The 21,393-nt window shown below is 35.8% G+C and overlaps 2 protein-coding genes across 5 annotated transcripts in view; one reads left to right on the top strand and one right to left on the bottom strand.

Annotated features, from left to right (window-relative positions):
* The first annotated feature begins 2,160 nt into the window (after positions 1 to 2,160).
* LOC148940621 (uncharacterized) overlaps positions 2,161 to 21,393 on the top strand; it is a 32,127-nt gene continuing 12,894 nt past the window's right edge. The window contains exons 1-2 of the mRNA XM_089105301.1: positions 2,161 to 2,315; positions 8,090 to 8,228. Coding sequence (XP_088961427.1) covers positions 2,219 to 2,315; positions 8,090 to 8,228 — 236 coding nt within the window. The 5' untranslated portion in view covers positions 2,161 to 2,218. The remainder of the gene's footprint in view (positions 2,316 to 8,089; positions 8,229 to 21,393) is intronic.
* LOC148940617 (protein SpAN-like) overlaps positions 18,907 to 21,393 on the bottom strand; it is a 278,317-nt gene continuing 275,830 nt past the window's right edge. For all 4 annotated transcript variants that reach the window (XM_089105677.1, XM_089105676.1, XM_089105674.1 and 1 more), the window contains one exon: positions 18,907 to 20,520. In XM_089105677.1, coding sequence (XP_088961803.1) covers positions 19,409 to 20,326 — 918 coding nt within the window. In that variant the 5' untranslated portion in view covers positions 20,327 to 20,520 and the 3' untranslated portion in view covers positions 18,907 to 19,408. The remainder of the gene's footprint in view (positions 20,521 to 21,393) is intronic.

Below are 21,393 nucleotides of genomic sequence, written 5' to 3'. Positions count from 1 at the left end.
GGTTGCTGCAATATTCGAGCCCCCTCGGCTAGAGGTATATCATCTTCAAAATCAGTCGAAAAATTACCGAATGTCATAAGAGTTAGCGGGCGGTGCGCCTACTGCTTCTGCACATAAAACTTAAAAAAAAGAGTGTCAAGTGGATCCAGGTTGTCAAAGAGCATAAATAGAATCTTTTGGGAATAATTTAAGTTTTGTTTTTCAGGTCGACTTCAGGAGTTCTAAAATCAAATTAAAAAAACACTGTCTGTATCAAGATTAAAAAATGTTGAAAAAGTTTTTCCAACATACAAATAGCAACCCAAACTAACGATTCTGATAGAAAAAAAAAACCCGAAATGATGTAAAATATTTTTTTCCGTGGAAAAGACTATGTCAATAAAAAGAACAAAAATAATTTAAAAAACTTTTCCCACGAAAAAAGTTTTTTAAAGAAATGTGAAGAGCTCCATTAAGCCAAAACTGACCAGAAATAAAGTCAAATAATCTTCCAAGCGTAAAACTACCACAAATCACTATCAACAAATAAATGAAACTCAAAACGAACAGCAATTACACTAAGTAACCAAGTCAAACTCAAAACGAGCAAAAATTAAAATGCGTAGGGCCGATAATCCCCGTGCCTTTTCAAGACCAGAACATAATTTGTGCTTTACTGAAAATAAAATACTTTTAAATGTGTTCACTTTTTTATTTTTATAAATAAAAAATTATCAAAACTTTAAGGAATAAATATCAAAATACGTCAATTAAACTGACAATACACGGTCATTTTTTTTTTTTTTTCATTAAAGCGCAAATCCTGTTCTGGTCTTAAGAAGGTATGGGGATTATTCTATGAAATAGAATGAATGAAAATTAGATTTTATTTTTCGATAGAACAACCAGTATAATTTCTTATTTTAATGGAATATAGGTTAGCCACACTAATATTTAAAAAAATGGCTGAACTTCAAAAACTAAACTGCTGTCTTTATGTTATTTTGTATTAGTGGCATCGCTTATGGCTACTTAAGGCTTATGTTTCCTGTTCAAGTTTGTTGTATGTTATTTCTCTGCACTCCTATGCCTAGAGCTTGTTAGAATCACATATATTTTGAACAGCCGTTTCTAACTTGAATAGTGTTACTGTTTATGCGTTGCAATCAACCCATCTTGTTAGTAGTTCTGCAATGAATTATAGCGAAACATTTAAATTGCCATTTCATGGCTTAGTAAAGATTTGTTCAAACGCCAAGGAATTGTCCAAAACTCCGAACTGAGAATCTGTCAACTGTTCAGACGGATGAGACGTGATTTATTTTACATATTTAATTTTATAATACATATTTAAAATTTACCTTCCATTTTTTCGATTAAAAGTACGTTGAATATACGTTAGAAACATGCAGAAACAGGACAAATTTCACATTTTTAGCAAGTTTCGATTATTCTCTAAGAAAAGGTCAAAACAATGTTCTGGTTCTAGTGAATCCAATGACACATAAGCATCTTGTCTTTTTTGTGCAAATTACTGGCGTAGACACTTGTTACAAAATCACTGAACTTCTCAAGGGATAATAATCTAGATTACCACAGTCCACAGGTACGGTATCCAATTCCTACTGTTTTTGGCTAATGTTCGTGCCACATTATAGACACACTTGTCGATAAAATCAAAATTACGCACGACTACAACGCCAATTACGTTCGCCGTTCGGAATTTCTTGAGTTGAACATTGTTCAACTTTCAAACATAAATTTCTTGACTGACCAATCAGAGTCATGGTTTAAGGCGCAGTTTTTAAAACTAAAAAAGATGGAAACTTAGAACTGCGATTTTTCTATCTGGGAGATGAATCTGACAAAAGTTAAAAAGACTTGGTATTAGTAGGGAACAGTTGAACACAAATTACTGTTGGTGCAAACTCTTTAAACTAATTTCTCGCAGTTTTAATTTTTTGCTTTTTAAAAACAGGTGTGACGGTAAAATCACGAAAATTACCTTGTCATTCATGATATTTGGCTTTCTTTTTCGATAGATGTGACTATGGTATGACACGGGCATAAGAGTTTAATACTCCCTTGAATGTACAATAAGTTTAAATCGTTCCACACCTTCAAAGTTCCTTAATTAGCTATTAACAATGTACATCTTGCATCTGTCCTACAGTTGACTGATAAGCTTGGGTTCATTGGTATTTATCACCAGGCTTCAGTTTATTGCCGTGGAAACCGAATGATGAAGAGGTCCTTCCTTTTGACTTGGATTGTATTTTTTCTTTTTGATCTCTCGGAATCTGCGATTTCACTGCAAGAAGCTGCTGTGCATCCAGGTAAGATTAATTTCTTTTTACTTTTGAGAAAAACCTCTAGTGAGTTCGAGCATCCCTCATTCAGCTTTTTCACTCAACACTAGCACCCCCGGATGTGTCATTGGATTCACTAGAACCAGAACATTGTTTTGACCTTTTCTTAGAGAATACCCGAAACTTGCTAAAAATAAGAAATTTGTCCTGTTTCTGCATGTTTCTAACGTATATTCAACGTACTTTTAATCTAAAAAAGTGCAAAAAGTAATCTTGGCCTTCTCGAACGCACTACTTGTTTTGAAAACTGATCTTAGGACTTGGATAGCTACATTATTCGCAAATTTTGTCGACAGTAATCCTTCACATTACCCCGGATAAAATAAAAAAAATTCAAATGAATTTACTGAAAAAATGTGCAATGCCACTTTAATATACATATGCTGATATTTATTCCTTAAAATTTTAATTAATTTTTCTTCTTAAAGTTATAAGTGAAAACACTTAAAAGTGAAAACAGTGTTATAAGTGAAAACACTTAAAAGAATTTTTTTCAGTAAAGTACAAATTATATTTTAGGTTTCAGAAAGCATAGGGTTTAGAACCCTACTCAGGTTAATTGCTGCTCGTTTTGAGTTTGACTTATTTTAATTTATGTTTGTTTTGGGTTTCATTTATTTATTGATACTGATTTGTGGTAGTTGTATGCTTGGTAGATTATTTGATTCTAATTTTGCTCATTTTCGGTTTAATGGAGTTCTTTACTTTTTTTTAAAAGCTTATTTTGTGCCAAATTTTTTTTTGATTAATTTCTGTTTGTTTTATAATTACATAGTCCTTTTCAGGGAGAAAGACTGAGCCTCTTCTGAACTTAAACCACCATCTCTTCCATAAAAACCTTTAATACCCCTGGGCATAACTTACAACCCTTTCCCCTAATCTCTGGGGTTTGTTCCAACCCCAAAATCCTTGTTATATGATATTTAGACTCTTTTGAATAGAATGGTCATCTCAAAATTTCTATTTGACGCATTTCGGGACAACATGAAGTGTCTGTAGGGGTGAGAGGGTAGCTGCCCTTTGAGCACTTTGACTCTTAAAAAAAGCACTAGAGCGTCTGATTACCAATCCAATGAGCCCCCTTAGAAATTTATATGACCACACTTTCTATAAAAACCCTATATGTCCCCAGGGCACAACTTACAACCCTTGCCCTGAGGGCTGGGGGGATTTGCTATCCTCAAAGACATAATTCCCAGACCTTTTTGATGGGCTTAACAAAATGGCTATATCAAAATTCTGATTGAAAGTGTTTGGGGAAATGATAGGCGTGGAGGGAGACATTTGCCCTCTGATCACTTTCGACTAATAAAAAAGGCACTAGTCCTTTCAATTTCCAATCAAATGAGCCCTTTTTGAAGCTTCTACGACAAAACTGTCTATAAAAACGTTATATGCCCCAAGGGCATAACTTACGACCCTTGTCATGAGGGCTATGGGGGGTGGGTTATCATCCTCAAAGACATAATTTCCAGGCCTTTCTACTACGTTAAACAAAATACCCTTGTCAAAATGTTGATCGGAAATGTTTGGGGAAATAATGGGTGTTGGGGGGTCTGATGACTTTCGACTATTAAAAAGGGCAATAGCCCTCTCAATTTCCAGTCAAAAGAGCCCCTTTTGAATTTATTACGAAAACACTTTCTCTATGACATTATATGCCCACAGGGCATAACTTACGACCTTAGCCCTGAGGGCTGTTGGGGGTTGTCATACTCAAAAACATAATTTCCGGATCCTTTTAACTACGTTCAACAAAATTGCAATAATAAAACATTGACCGGAAGCGTCTGGGGAAATAATAGACAGGGGGGCATTCATTTATTGATCGCGTTTGACTATTAACAATGATAGTAGATTTTTTATTAACTAGTGGATTGAGTTTTTGTCGAAGATTCTACAAAAATGATGGCAAAGATCTAATTTCCAGAACTTTCAACTACGCTGAAGAAAATGTCTATCTCAAAGTTTTAATTGGATGTGTTTGGGGAAATGGTAGGCTTGAGCAGGGTGTTAGTTGCCCTCCAATAACTTTCTACTATTAAATTGCGCACTAGGGCTTTCAGTTTCCAATCGAATAAGCCCTTTTTGAAGGTTCTACGACAACGCTTTCCATAAAATCTTATATGCCCCCAGGGCATAACTTACAACCTTTGCGCTGAGGGCTGTAGGAGGAGTTTCGTCCTCAAAGACTTGATTTCCGGACTTTTCAATTACGTTGAACAAACTAGGTGTCTCAAAACTTTTATTGGATGTTTTCGGGGAAATGGTGGGCGTGGGAGGGGTGTTAGATTTCTTCCAATCACTTTTGACTAATAAAAGGGGCACTAGCTAGTAGTTTTTGAAGTTTTTATGACTACGCTCTATAAAAAAAACTTATATTCCCTCAGGGCGTAACTTATAATCCTTGTCCGAAGGGGTGTGGGGGGGGGGTTGATCAAACTCAAAGACATAATATCCAGAACTTTCAACTACGTTGAAAAAAATGGCTATCTCAAAATTTAGATTGGATTTTTCTGGGTAAATGGTGGGCGTGAGAAGGAGGTTAGTTGCCCTCCAATCAGTTTCGACTAGCCTATTAAAAAGGGCAGTAGCCCTTTCAATTTCCAGTTGAAAGAGCCTTTTTGGAAGTTTCTAGGACAACATCTTCTATAAGAAAAACCTTATATGCCCCCAGGTCATAACTTACAACTTTAGCCCTGAGGGCTCTGGGGGGAGTGTCATCCTCATAGACCTAATTTCCAGAACTTTCATCTACGTTGAACAAAATGGCTATCTCAAAATTTTGATTCGATATGTTTGGGGAAATGGTGTGCTTGAGAGAGGGGCTAGTTCCCCTTCAATCACTTTCGACTATTAACAAGGGAATCCCTTTCAATTTCCAATCGAATGAGCCCTTTTTGAATTCTCTACAAAAACGCTTTCTATAAAAACTTTATATTCCCCCAGGACATAACTTACAACCCTTGCCCTGAGGGGTTTGGGGGGGCTTGTCATCCTCAAAATCATAATTTCCAGAGCTTTCAACTACGTTGAACAAAATGACTATTCCAAAATTTTAATTCAATGTGTTTGGGGACATGGTGGGCGTGTTTAGGGGTGGATCCAGGAGTTTCTAGGGGGGGCAAAAACTTGCGTTAGGAGCAAGTTTAATTAACGCAAACTTGCGTTAATTAAGTAAATTACACTACTTTAGACTATGTTAGGGAGCGCGAGCCCCCTCTCCCCCATCAGGATCCGCCACTGGGCTGTTAGGGGGGTTAGTTGCTCTTCATTCACTTTCTACTATTAAAAAGAGCACTAACCCTTTCAATTTCCAATCAAAGGAGCGCTTTTTGAAGTTTCTACGTTAATACTTTCTATAAGAACATTATACGCCCCCAGGGTATAACTTACAACCCTTGCCCTGAGGGCTCTGAGGGGATTTTCATCCTAAAAAACCTAACTTCCAGAGCTTTTAACTACGTTTAAAAAAATGAATATCTCAAAATGTTGATTGGATGTGTTTGGAGAAATGGTGGTCGTGAGAAGGGGGTTAGTTCCCCTCCAAATTACTTTCAACTATTAAAAAGGACAATATCCCTTTCAATTTTCAATCGAATGAGCCCTTTTTGAAGTTTTACGATGACACTTTCTATAAAAACCCTCATATGCCCCTAGGACATAACTTGCAACACTTGCCCTGAGGGCTGTGGGGAGTTGGCATCCTCAAAGACATAACTTCCAGAACTTTCAACTACGTTGAAAAACATGTCTATGTGAAGATTTTGATTCTATATGTCTGGGAAAATGGTGGGCGTGAGAGGGGGGTTAGTTGCCCTCCAATTACTTTCGACTATTAAAAAGAGCACTAGCCATTTCAATTTCCAATGGAATGAGCCCTTTTTAACATTTCTATAGCAACGTCTTCCATAAATACCGTATATACTCACCGGGTATAACTTACAGCCCTTATCCTGAAGGCTGTGGGGGGTTATCATCCTTAAAAACCAAATTTCCAAAACTTTCAACTACGTTGAACAAAATGGCGCCCCTTTTGAATGAGCCCCTTTTGAACTTTCTACAACAAAGCTTTCAATGAAAACCTTATATGCCTCCAGGGTATAACTTATAACCCGTGCCCTGGGGCTCTGAGGGGGTTATCATTCTCAAAGACCGAATGTTCGGAACTTTCAACTATGATGAACAAAATGGCTATCTTAAAGTTTTGCTTGGATGTATTGGTATAAATAGTGGGCGTGGGAGGGGTGTTAGTTGCCTTCCAATCACTTTCGACTATTAGAAAGGGTACTAGCCATTTCAATTTCCAATCAAATGAGCCCCTTTTGAAGTTTCTACGGCCACGTTTTCTATGAAAACCTTATATGCCCCCAGGGCATAACTTATAACCCTTGCCTTGAGGGCTGTGGGGGTGGGGGAGGTTTACATCCTCAAAGACCTACTTTTCAGATTTTTCAACTACGTTGAACAAAATGGCTGTCTCAAAATTTTGATTGGATTTGTTTCGGGTAAAGGTGGGCGTGAGACGGGGGTTAGTTGTCCTTCAATTACTTTCGACTTTTAAAAAGGACACTAGCCCTTTGAATTTCCAATCGAATGACCCTTTTTTGAAGTTTTTTACGACAACGCTTTCTATAAAATCTTATATGCCCCCAGGGCTAAACTTACATCCTGAACTTACGCACATAATTTCTATGTCGAAATCCACTACGCTAAACAAAATGGCTATCTCAAAATTTTGATTGGATGTATTTGGGGAAATGGTGTTCGTAGAAGGGGTGTTAGTTGCCTTCCAATCACTGTTGGTTATTAAAAAGGGCACTAGCCACTCCAATTTCTAATCGAATGAACCCTTTTCGAAGTTTCTACGACAACTCCTTCGATACGAAGTGAACTGGTCTAAATAAATAAAATATTGTGCCAACATCGTTCTTTACTTAGGCAGCGTTATTGCGCTGTCTTTGAAAAAAATCACCGTCTTCTTAGCATACATTTCAAACTTGTAAAGTATAGCCATTAAGAAAAAAGTCCATTTGGTTGAACAAGTTGTGTGTGCAACTGAACTGAGATGGAGAATCATTGCATGGTTTAAATTTAAACATGTATTTTCTTCCAGTATCTGAAAATGATAAGCTGACTTTTTGACAGAAAATTCGATCTCTTCTTGGCATGTATTTCAAGTTTGCAAAACATGGACGAATAAAAATAAAAGTCAGGTTAACCGATTAAATTGTGTGTGCACTGTGACTGAGAATCGTTGCATATAACTCTGGTTTAAATAACTTGTGACCTGCTTACCTTTCTGCTAAGGAGTTTACAGGGTAGGAAGTGGGTGGTTTGAAGTGGCCACGTGGCCAACTTCTGCTTCTAGCTATGCCGGTTTAAATTCTGTCCTTGCTTCCGGCTTTAGTAAGGTGCAATTTCTACATCTCTTCTACTCAAATAAATATATGACCATTCTTTACCATTTCCATTTCTAGACCATACCTTGAAGACAAAGTGACCAGGACATAAATTATATATGAGAGACATATGGCTCTTTACTTACAGGACGCTGCTGGGTTGACTGGGATTTTCATGCATTAGCATTAATTAGTTTAAGGTTAAATTAAATGAAATGAATTATAACAATATCATTTTTGGTTTTCAAACTTCACCTATTCCTAAAAAGAATCTGCTGAAACGCCCCCCCCTTCTAAGATTTATAGTTATTTGTACCTATGGTATATGTTTTCCTTTAGATCACCCAGGAAAATGCCACATATTAGACGATGACACATTTTTGTCACCAGGCGAAGTGAGGACATCCGGAGACTGTGAGCAAATTAGATGCACACAAAGTCATCAAAATCCGAATAAATTTTGGTTGCAATTTGCATCGTAAGTTTTGGCCTTTTCTTGCAAAATTATTTTTTCTCGTTCTACCTCCTTTACTATTTTGATTCTTGCTTTTAAAGTCTTTTACTTTTTGCTCTGATTCTAAGTTTTCTTTTCAACTTGATCACTCACACCCAAAGGTCCGAAAAAATAGAAGTTTTCAAAAAATAAATATGCCTGCAATAACACAAAGTATCTGGCATCACCTGCATTTGTTGATCTTCATTACTATTGTGAAACAAAGAAACATACAATCAGGGACACCAGCTAGGGTTGGGGAAGGGGGGCAGTGGCTGGCAAATGTTTCCTAGATGTAGCCCCCCCTTAGATTTTGAAAAATACTGAAACTAACTTTTATTTAAAGAATTGAAAAAATGACCTAGCCCCGACGTTTTTATGATTTGGCACCACTGCATACAATTATCTATTGTGGTGCTCTTCATAAGATTTTTGGGAAAAATTGACATATTCAATGCTTGAAAGCACGTAAGCTGAGATGACATAGGCATATAAGCTTTTACTTTCCGCATTTAAAGTCTTCCTTAATTTCCAGATTCATCCCTAAAGTTAAAAAAATTGTAAGAAATATTCTATTCAGTAGTTGTGGAGCCAGTGGTTTTAGTAGAATGGGTGCTACCCGGGGTGGCCTCTAAAAGTGCCACCCCTTTTTTGAGTCTAGTGAATAACCATCCCCCTTCCGAGCCTTATAACGAACTATTTAAGAAAATGATGGGATAGCCTTAACACTATCAAATGTATATTAATTTTTTTGTGAACCTGACACTTACAAAAGAGTGAAAAAATATTGACATAAATAATTAAACACTTTAAACAATCGAATTACGTCTGTGATGCACTGGGATGAAAATAAATTAATAATGTGAACTTCAGGTTTGCAACTAATGTTAGTGGGACCGCGGTGTCGGAGGCTCTCTTAAAAAAGGTTCAAAATATTCAATTTTGAATGGAGAGAATTTCTAAGTTTCTTGCTTTTCTAAGTTTCTGAAACCACCTATTCCATAAGAAGTTGTTGAGAGAAAAAAGGAGGGCACATTGTTTTATACAAAGAACCCGCATTTCGGCTGCTTTGAAATAGCATCAGATATCATGATTTCTTTTTAAACGAGCCCTCTCCTAACTTTTTATGACGACTGGCTTGGTACGATTACCCCTGGGAATAAAGCAAGAAAAAAAAATACATCTAGTGCTTCCCATGTAAAGAAGTGATTTTCTGTGTTGTTAAAGGGGGTGGGCTGTAGTTTTCTCCTACACGATTTTGATCATGTTTCAAATGGTGGAGGTCCCTTTCAGTTTCTAATAAAGGTCCCTTTCAGAACTGACATAATTTTGAGAAGTTTCAGACACTTTCGAAATTGCCATGAACTTGTTTTTACAAAAGCCTTTTCTGTTAAGATTGACTTAACTAAAAGTAACCATTTCTGACTTAGCTTTAATTTGCAGTTCTTTCGCATTCGAACTTTTTTTTTTCTCAGAACGGTTTTTTAAGCTTCCGGTTGCTTTGGACAATGATTGACTCTTTACTAGGTTCCAATTATCACTATTGAGATCTTTATAGGTCATTGTCCAACATCCTTCAGGTCCTTACACGGTCATTCTCTTCTTTCAACTTCGAACTCTGGAGCTGTTAGCGGGTGGTTATAATTTCTCAGTGGAGCTTCTTTTTTTTCTTCTTTTTTTTGCAGCAAATCTCGGTTAAGAGAGTTTGAGGATTCCATAGTAGCACATTCAATTTTGGTTCCAACAATTTCTACTTCTGAATCAAGTCCACGCTCTACCACAACATTTATAACTGTTGTCTCGATGTGTTCAAGAATCGGAGCTCGATTTTTCGGAGCATGAATCGGAGCTCGTAATAACCTATAAAAGTGATCCTTCGCTCTTATTGTTCTCTTCTTCTTTCCCCTCCATGCTAGTCCCTGCAAAATGCTGCCCAAAGCGGTCCGCATTTCCCTAGTTACGATATTGTTTGGAGCATTTATTTGATCTTCTGTACCGTAATATTGATAAAAACAAAATTAACTAAGTATTGTGTTAAGTTAAAAAATTGCGTAGGAGTTTCAGAACTATATAGAAACACAAAAACAAAAATAATCCCTTATATGGGTATAAGCATAAACAGAGTGAGGGGCATAGCAGATTAAATACAATTTATATTATTTATATTTTAAAAATATCAAGTTAATCAAATAAAACACTTTAAATTAAAAATAATAAATTAGATACAATAAAGTGAAGATACGAAATTAAACATGTTAAACAAATTTACATAATAAATACCGTTTACATATTAAATACCAAAAATCTTTACATTAAAGACCATTCCAGAATACTATTTACAGAATTTAAGAGAGAAAAAACGGGTATAAATTAAATAAATCCGTTGAATAAAACAAAACAAAAAACAACAAAAAAAAAGTTAAAAGTTTTTCCCGTTTATAAAGGTCCCCGGAAATGGAGTCGAAATATCTAGATTTTTATTATTAAAAGTTTGTCGTTTTTTGTTTTGGTCCATTGTTTTATTTAAATTATACCCGTTTTTTCTCTCTTAATTTCTGCAAATGGAAAAGCAGTGTGATATTATTTAATTATTGACAATACCATTTAGTTGGACAGCAAGCCAAAATCTTTTATAATACTAGAACTGAAGAAGAAAATTGACATTTAGAAAGTCACCGCAAATCAAATTTGAACTTACCTACTAAAGCTAGTGATAAAAAAACAAAACAAATGGTAACAAAAACAGTCGACGTATTCTTTCACCAGAGTAGCAAAAAAAAAATTAATTCGCTTTTTTAGGGAATGAATATATTTCCTTCCTAATGAATTTGAATTTCATAATTAATTTTCCTTTTATATAAATTAATTTTCCTTTTATAAATATATTTATGCTAAACGACTTTTAACTTACTCTTATTTCTTTTACTTCAATTGTATTGACCTAGGTTATGCTTGAAATGCTAAAATTAACATTTAAAATGATGGATGTTGAAAGAGCATTTCATTTTGTCAGAATCTTCATATCAGATGATAGTATTCATTTTTTTTTTAACCTACATTATCAAAGAGTCTTCGGAACTTTTACAAAACAACTATAATAGTTTTTCAGATGCTATTTTCTTCTTTCTTTAAGTTTTATTTTTAGATGTGATGATTTTCCTCTATTTATCTTTCGTGTATAATGTCAGTGTTTATAAAAGGGTACTTGTATGATATTATCCCTACCGCTCAAGTTATTCATTCATTGACGCATTATAGAACCGTGTTCTTTCTAGTTATTTTCTTTCAGCATAGCGTGAGACAAGACAAAGAGAAGTGACAGAAAAGAAGGAAAATATATAATTTAGGCTATATATTTGCACATTAGGGGGTTGGGGTAAAGTATTAGGACCGTGTAAAGTTAGAAAATAATTCTTACTTCATAATATGCAGAATAATTGTACCTAACGCATTAAGCATGCAGAACTGCTATACTTTACCCCCCTAATGTGCAAATATATAGACCAAATTTGTTTCTAAAGTATTATATTTTTATCAAAATAATACTTTAGAATCCATTTCATTAGGATTGAGTGTCAGAGAAACATAATAGAAGAATATTAGGTAGGGGCTATACAGGGCCGGCCGTTTTTTTGGGGTAGGTGGAGTATTCTTCGGCACCCCCTGGTATACGGCGCCTTCTGGTATTTTTTACACATTATAAACTACATATATTTCGTTCAGAAAAGAAATAGTCTGCACAATATGTGTATGTATCGATGTCTAAACGCGTTTATAATGGTATGAGACATATTTCACTGTTAAATTAAGTGTCAAAGGTAATTTTATTTGACACGTACTAAATGACATTATAGGTTAGAGATTTGTTTGGTTCCAGGTGGATTTTGTGACGTCACACTACCGAATCGTGGTCACTCCCGCTTCTAGAGAAATCATAACTAAACAATTTCGCTGTGACCTTTTTGCGCTAACGTAATTATTTCCTATTTAACGAGTTGGTACAGTTGCGCTTAATGGTATAGAGCGCTATAGACTGTCGAAGGAATGCAGTGATGGAGACCCATAAAGCGGGTAATTAGGGCCGTTTTTTCACTCATCAATGTGCTAAGATCTTGCATCTTTTGTCAGAAAACGCTTAAAAATTAAATATTTTAACCAATATCTTACATATTTTTTCATTTTTATGCAAACGTCTTTCATCATTCTGCTCTGATCAGCGGTCTGAGAACAATGATGAGCATATCATCAAAGTTCTCTCATCATTGTTCTATACGGCAGAAAAATGGCTTTCTTCACACTTTTTGCTAACATCAGTGAGCTGTAAGGTCTTTGAACAAACATGAGGTAAAAAACGATAATCTTTGCAGAAAGAGGCAAGATCTTAGATGTAAGATCTTAATGCTAAAAAACGGGCCTATCAAACAGTTTGTGATAACGAACTGCAAGTAAGGAGCGACCCGGCTTAATACTAACCGAAACTCTAAAAACAGAATTTCGATGACAAGAAAACTACAAAAAGAATCAGATTTTTATTCTGATTTCACATATGTATATACCGTCAAGTACAGTCTTATCCATCAAAATTTGCGTACCTGAGAAGATTTACCTTATGTTTGATAAAAGGGGAAACCAAACCTAGAAAGTCATAGAACATTAATGAAAATCACACCATCAGATTCAGCGTATCAGAGAACCCTACTGTAGAGGTTTCAAGTCCCTATCTGCAAAAATGTGGAGTTTTGTACTTTTTTGTTAGAAGAAAAATCACGGAAGCGTGTTTATTTGTTTTTTTTCCCCCCAGGGGTGATCGTATCGATCCAGTAGTCCTAGAATATCGTGAGAGGGCTCATTCGAACGGAAATTAAAAGTTCTAGTGTACTTTTTAATTTCCGTTTCAATAAGTCCTCCAACGATATTATATGACCATTGGGTCGATACGAAAACCTCTGGAACAAAAAAATAAATAAATAAAAATAAACACGCATCCGTGATCTTTCTCCTGGTAAAAAAGCAAAATTCCACATTTTTTGTAGATATGAGCTTGAAACCTCTATAGTAGGGTTCTGTGATACGATGAATATGATGATGTGATTTTCATTAAGGTTTTATAACTTTTATGGGGTATTCCCCCCATTTTCCGAAAATCATACATATTTTCTCAGGCGCATAACTTTTGATGGGTAGGACTAAACTATATATTTAAAATCAGCATTGAAATCTGATTCTTTAAAGGAAATGTCAACTTGCTTTACCTTCATGGAGCTAAAAACCTGTTTTCAAGAGTTTTGGTTACCATTGAGCCGGGACGCTCCTTACTTACAATTCGTTAACACGAACTCTTTGAACACGATCGCATGACTCGAATAGAATTCAGAATGTCTCTTAGCTAGTTGAAAATGTGTATTAATTATTAATTTTTAGCAGTATTGAATATGTAATAAAGGAACATTTTGAATTTTTTCTAACTTTATTGTCTCTGTCGCGTAACTTTTGATGTTTAGGACTAAACTATATATTTAAAATCAGAATTGAAATCTGATTATTTAAAGGAAATGTCAACTTGCTTTACCTTCATGGAGCTAAAAACCTGTTTTCAAGAGTTTCGGTTACCATTGAGTCGGGACGCTCCTTACTTACAATTCGTTAACATGAACTCTTTGAACACGATCGCATGACTCGAATAGAATTCAGAATGTCTCTTAGCTAGTTGAAAATGTGTATGAATTCTTCATTTTTAGCTGTATTGCAGATGTAATAAAGGAGCATTTTGCATTTTTTCTAACTTTGTGTGTATTCACAACAGAATGCCCCATATTTAAAACACTTACCCTTAGCTAGTTGAAAATGTGTATGAAGTCTTCATTTTTATCCGTTTTTCAGAGGTAATAAAGGTATATTTTGTATTTTTTCTAACTTTTGTGTGTTTTCGCAACAGAATGGCCCATATATGTAAACAATGGGCAAAGTTTATAACTTGCAGCCCGTCCCCCGAGAGCTGTGGGGGAATTAAGTCATCCTAATGGACATAGTTATCATAATTTCAACCCTGCTGAACAAAATGGATATCTCAAAATTTTGATCAGGTGACTTTTGGAAAAAAATGAGCGTGGGAGGGGGCCTAGTTGCCCTCCATTTTTGGTCACTTAAAAAGGGAACTAGAACTTTTAATTTCCGTTTCAATAAGTCCTCCAACGATATTATAGGACCACTGGGTCGATACGAAAACCCCTGGAACAAAAAAAAAATAAATAAATAAAAATAAACACTCATCCGTGATCTTTCTTCTGGTAAAAAAATCAAAATTCCACATTTTTGTATATAGTAGCTTGAAAGCTCTATAGTAGGGCTCTGTGATACGCTGAATATGATGGTGTGATTTTCATTAAGGTTTTATAACTTTTAGGGGGGTATTTCTCCCATTTTCTGAAAATCAGCCAAATTTTCTCAGGCGCGTAGCTTTTGATGGGTAGGACTAAACTATATATGAGCCAATGGCAACAATATTAAACTACTTGTTCCTCATACAATCACCAATCAACGTCATATTGCCGTGGGGTCACGCACCTTCACCGATTCATCCTTTATCAATGGTGAAATCCCATCGAAATTGGCTTTGGCATTTGTAAAAAGCGCCAGTGCAATAGGATCATGGACAGAATGTCCACATAAATTCGAAATGTTTGGACTTTCATCTCTTGTGTGCAAAGTAAACGGCATCCCACTCTACAATCTATTTTTTGATAAATCCTATAGAACATTGTATGAGTTGACCATGCAAACCCTAGATCATGATTCGCAACTATTTGAAAATGGTATAACCGAAGATATGTTTGATAAAACACATGGTATCATTGTACTGGATTTGTCTGGCACACAGGATATGAGTATAATACATACGGGGAGTGTGCGTTTAGAGTGTACATTTGCCGACCCATTGGCTGAGAGTATTGCCATAATCTTACTAAATCAATATGAAACCTATTGGGAAATCACTCCCGAAGGCAGTGTTCTACTAGACTTGGCGCCATGAACACCAGTCAAATAATCAATGTATTTAATATGGACCCCTACCTGTCCCAGTACGAATCCTATTGTCTGCCCTCAGACTATCTTGGAAAAATTCAAAGCGCGAACAATATCTTGATTATTGTTAATAGCAGTCCGTCGACTGTGCTGACGGGTCATTGGCTGTGCATCTTTCAAACAATGAAGACGATTGAGTTTTTTGATCCTCTTGGTCTACCCTCTACATTCTACACACCTCACATCAGCAACTATATTGTGAGCAGTGGGAAAACTATTATTCAAAATCGGAAGAGGGTGCAGGATCTAACGACAAAAAGCTGCGGTTTCCATGCACTACTATATTTTGTGTTCAGATGTCGTGGCTATACTTACAAGCAGTTTCTCCAAATTTATAGTGACAATCCACGTCTGAACGACTTTCTAGTGGAAAATATCCTCTCAGACCTATATAGTATTGATTTCAGTGCCCTAAGAGTAAAGTGCTTAAAAAATGTTTGTGAATTTGTTTATTAATAAAATGTATATATATAACAATGTCTTTAAATCTTCACTTTTAGATTTCTTCATCTTCGATGTATAGGCAACTGTCGTGAACCACTAATGCTGGTAAATCATTTGGATTCACTGTATATTGATCTTGATTGACTGCAAAGTCAGGGTCACATTTTCTACAGTACAATTTAACTTCACTCTTGTCATATCTATTTGTATAGTCAATGATACTATTTGCAGTCATATTATGAAATTCACGAGTTTCAATCTGTCTATTTGAAGCAATATCACAAACAGTGTTTTCAAATGGTGAATCACATTCGGTCACAGCCAAATAAAAATCACTTGGTTTATAGTCATAGCAGGTGGTGTCATCACAGCGATGACTTAGAAACCAGATTGTCTTGTTATTCCAACATTTGAATCGTAGACCAGATTCCTCTTCCCAGAATAATTTAAATCCCCGACGATACCAATCTCGTAGAAATAAACTAAAATCACGTTTAGGATTCTTTCCAATCATAGCGGGGTAAGTATTCTCACACTGATCACATTTATCTTTGTGTCAATTGGAGCAGAGGTGTCCTCTAGGATGTGAATCACACACCTCCTCACGACATGAATTACATCCGTTTATTTGTACTGCATAGCCTCTATGTAATTTACATGGATTACATAATTTACACTTTTCACTATAGCCATAAATAATTGTACAAGTCTCACATTGATTCCAACTGCCAAGATTGTACAAGCACAATGGACATATATCTAACATTTTTCGGTTTTCCGATGTCAACTCACTCACAGATAAAACGAAACTGATCGTCCTCACTCGATAAATTCAAGGTGGAGGGACATGGTTGGAGAGAGGATTAGCTCTGTGACGTTACCTCCTTCGAATGATGGGGGTGTCATCTACATTGAATCCATTGGCAATGTTTTCAAATGTATATCCACAATATGATTCTGCTTTGTTCCAATTAATATATCAATAAATTGACTATATGCATTTGAATCACATTTTAAAAGCTTCATACAATAGTCCAATGGGGGAGAATCACTCCTAATTATATTGTAAATTGTTCCTAGTCACTTGAAGATCCTGTATTGAAGAAACAACTAGAGAACATCATCATCCAAAATCAAATGTTTTTCCATAAACACTAGATTTGAGCTAATTCACTCATTCTCACATTTATTCATTTTTCAGTCCTTTCACTCCAACTACAAACTCTCAACTGATCCTGATTCGTTTGCCCTAACAAGACAAGAAAGACAACATTTTCGATTTCGAAACAATTTTATTGAATAATTACAACAACAACATCAATAATACAGAGCATGTATAATCAGCGATACTGTTTATTGTCTTCAATATGTTTCACCAATTCACTTAAAGCACATTGAAGTCTATTCACGTGTGCTATATCAACTTTAGCGGCGAAACATAATTGATCCTCCATTTTAAATTTGCTCAAGGATATCACATATCTTGCATATACTGCATCCCATTCCAGACAAAGACGTGAACCTTTCGTGATTTCCACCGCAATGTTTGGTGCTCTTGTACTATTATCATCAACTCCACTCTCAACTTCTAATAGGGTAAACATTCCACTCATCGCCATCGTCAACACACACACAAATATATATCCAAAATGAGTAATGTCAAAAACTGTTCTTCTTCTTCTTCTCACTCCCTTGAATTCTATTCACAGACTAATAAAACTATAGCAAAAAACCCGTTCCTTATAGTCACACCGCCGCGAATATGTAAGCACGTCTCTGATTGGCTGAGAAGGGAGATGTATCCGACTCGCTGATTGGCTGAGAAGGAAACACGTGATCTAACTGTTTGAGTGAAAGTCATAACATCTGGCAAATTCTTGTTTTTTCATTCTCAGTGAGAAAAACATAAAACAGACATGAATTGCTGTTGACATCCATAAATGTGACAAAGCCCATGTTTTTAAAATTCTCTCTTACAAAAACAATAAAACATCCATGAAAACATACATAAATTTTAGAAAGTTCCTTTTTTTCAAATTCTCACTGACAAAAACCATAAAATATCCATAATTTGATGTTGACATCCGAGAAAAACATCAAATAAATCGACCAACACACATAACCGTCCAAGAAAACAACCATAAATGTGACAAAATTCCTGGTTTTTCAAGTGAGAAAATTCCTGTTTTTTCATTCTCACTGAGAAAACCATCAACCACGTGATACTGTTCGGACCTCATGACCCCTCTCTACTGTTTAATAGTCGAAAGTGATTGGAGGGCAAAACTCCCCCCTCCACGCCCACCATTCCCCCAAACACATCCAATCAAAATTTTGAGATAGCCATTTTGTTCAGCGTAGTTGATTTCCATATAGAAAAAATGTTTTTTGAGGAGGACACTCCCCCACAACCCTCGAGGCAAGGGTTGTAAGTTATGCCCTGGGGGCATATAAGGTTTTTATAGAAGGCGCTGTCGTATAAACTTCAAAAAAAGCTCATTTGATTGGAAATTCAAAAGAATAGTGTCCTTTTTAATATTCGAAAGTGATTGGAGGGTGACTAACCCCCCTCTCACGTCCACCGTTTCCCCGAACACATCCAATCAAAATTTTGAGATAGCCATTTTATTCAACGTAGTTTTAAGTTATGTAAATTAGGTCTTTGAGGTTGACAACCCCCCGTACAGCCCTTAGAACAAGAGTTGTTAAGTTATGCCCTGGGGGCATATAAAGTTTTGATTGAACGCGTTGTCGTATAAACTTCAAAAAGGGCTTATTGGATTAGAAACTTCAAAAAGGGCTCATTCGATTAGAAATTGAAATGGCTGGTGCCCTTTTCAATAATCGAAAGTAGTTGGAAGGCAACTAACACCCCTTCCACAACCACCATTTCCCCAAACACATCCAATCAAAATTTTGAGATAGCTATTTTGATACACGCAGTTAAAGTTCAGGAAATTATACCTTTGAGCAGGACACTCCCCCATAGTCTTCAGGGCAAGGGTTATAAGTAATGCCCTGGGGGCACATAAGTTTTTATTGAAATCTTTGTCGTAGAAACCCTGTCGTAGTGCCCTTTTTAATAGTAGCCTACCCTTGTTTTTATATTTAATAGGCTACAATGAACAAATGACAAAAGCAGTTATTTTATTCAGAAGCAACAAACCAAACACAAATATAACCAACTTGTGGATTTGCTAATTAAAAGACCACGCATGTATTTCATAATTATTATTAGTGCACAAAACAGTTTATCAGCTTCTGATGCTAATTCGTCATAATAGGATAAAGAACAATTTTATAGTCAGGAGTTGTTGGTTGAGTTTGAAACTTGATGGTCACTTCATGTCCAGCAAAAACATGACTGAAATATTCCAAAACAGGTTTTTTAATTTTTATTTGTTTTGAATCCACAATTTCAACAAAACCTCGATAAAATCTGTCTAGTTGGTTGTTTTGACTAGAGGGTTCATGATAGAAGGTCCTGGTAGCAACCCGAACTGACTTTGCTCCTGGAAACTTAAAGAGCGATGTACAATTGGAAGCAGAATGGCGTATGGGAACAGCTATAGACCCATCGGGATATTTCACATGAGGACATTCTCCTACTCCAAATCTATGATTTTCACAAGCTGGGTCTAAGTCAAATGATACATTGAATTCGACATATCCTTTTCTGTCTTTTGGCTTGAATGATGACCGAAATCAACAATCAGATCTGCTTTTCCAATAAATTTAGATCCAGGTTTTATTTGTCGTCCACATTTATATTTCTCATCCGTTTCATAAATGCTAGCACTTCTAATACCAAATTTTTCTGCACTACATTGTAGATAAAATTCTGTTATTGTAACAGCAGCTATTTGACATTTCGGAGGTTGAATCCACCAGGTACATAGCTGATTATCTTTATCTTTTGCCGATCTGTATGTTCCTGGTTTATGAATATGTCCTCCGCATGCTTCTAGTGGGTAAGCGGGTAGAACACTGGAATGTTTCTTTTCACATGCATTTCCGGAAGTTTTTGGGGGACAAATACACTCGCAATTTTCGCCCAAGTACCCATAGTTTTTGCAATAGTTTCGAACTTCACATTTTTTTCCCCAAAGTTTATTGCAACCATAGGCGTGAACTATCTGATACCTGTCATAATGGCTTACATTATGATAATCGGTAATGAGATACTCCATTGTTGGGTCCCAAGGTAAAATTAAGTTTCCCCAATTGGGATTGTGCATTACAGATAAAAAATTATAAGGAGTCATGAATCGCTTTGGAAGATGTTTCCCGTGATTTTTAGCATTGTTCTTAAACATCAAATACTTGTCTCTATCACACCTCTTGTCTTCAGCAGTCAACCCTAGCGTAAGTCCTAATAAATGAGGAGTGGGACAACCAACCCCAGTAGTTACCTCTTGCATGGTATTTAATGTCCTCCCAACAAATGACCCACATCTATTGTAGACTCCGTTGACAATTGAAAGCCATCCCCAGTTGGAAATATTACCTTTCTTTCCATCCCAAGGAACCATGCGGATGCATGTATTTTTTCCCATTGGCGGAAGTAATTAAATAAAGATGTTTCTTGATTTTTATTTAAACTTTTATCAATTTTATAGGGGATAATAATGTCGCCATTAATCTGTTTGGACCAAAGCCTAGGCCAACCTTTTATCCTTTCACCTTCATTTATCTTAGCGTTCCTTGACTCATCTATCCAGAGCCATTCAGCTGTGTTGACGTACAGTACCTAGAAAAAAATACACTTTTATTAGAAATCAACCTTATCCCCGACCCTGGAAAGAACGACTTGAGTTGTTTTTTAACTCATAAATGGAGCTATCTAACCATGAAGATAGTGAAGTAATTTTTTTGTTCCCTGTTTATCACTCGATCCCAATATTTGATAATAATTTTGTAACTTTGGACAAGATTTTTTACCGATCATTGAAGCAACTTATCGAATGCAACAACTGTTTTAACCATGTAGAGGTTTTAATTTTGTACCCATAAGTGTAAGAGCAATGCTAAATACGAATTGCAGAAAATACTACTTGACTAACGTCGAATTCAGGGGGGTATCGGGTTTGAATCACTACCCCCGAAATTTTTGTCTGACTTTTTATATTTCCCCCCTGAAAAAAATTAACTCCCTGAACAAAAATCGTAAAAACAACCTTGTGCTAAACATAAATTATTTGAATTTATACGGAACAAATTAAAAGTCGATGGGTCTATCAGGCCAGGATGACCGATTTTAATTATTACTTGCATGTCATTGGCTTTTGTCATTATTTAGGTATAGAAAAATTGTCAAAATAGCACACATGTATGAAAGATCGCAACTCTGAATTTTCGTATGCTTGTTGGCCATGCTCATGTTCGTACACCTACACTTATAGATCGGGTGTGTTTCAAAATTACGCAAAAATATGTAAATTATAAATGCAGAAGAAAAGAGTTTGTGTTTAAATTTATAAAAAAAAATATAAGCTGTAAAAAGCATTTCATAACGTCTATTGACTTATAACTGTTTTCCTAATCTTGACTATTTTCCTGAAAAAGGATGTAAGCTATTCCTGCGATAAAGGCTCCATCCAGAAGCTAATCTTTAAAGCTGAAT

The sequence above is a fragment of the Artemia sp. Qi Xiang Cuo genome, chromosome 19, assembly GCF_049724085.1.
Source record: "Artemia sp. Qi Xiang Cuo chromosome 19, ASM4972408v1, whole genome shotgun sequence".
NCBI classification, from domain to species: Eukaryota; Metazoa; Arthropoda; class Branchiopoda; order Anostraca; family Artemiidae; genus Artemia; species Artemia sp. Qi Xiang Cuo.
This window is presented reverse-complemented; position numbering and strand designations above follow the sequence as displayed.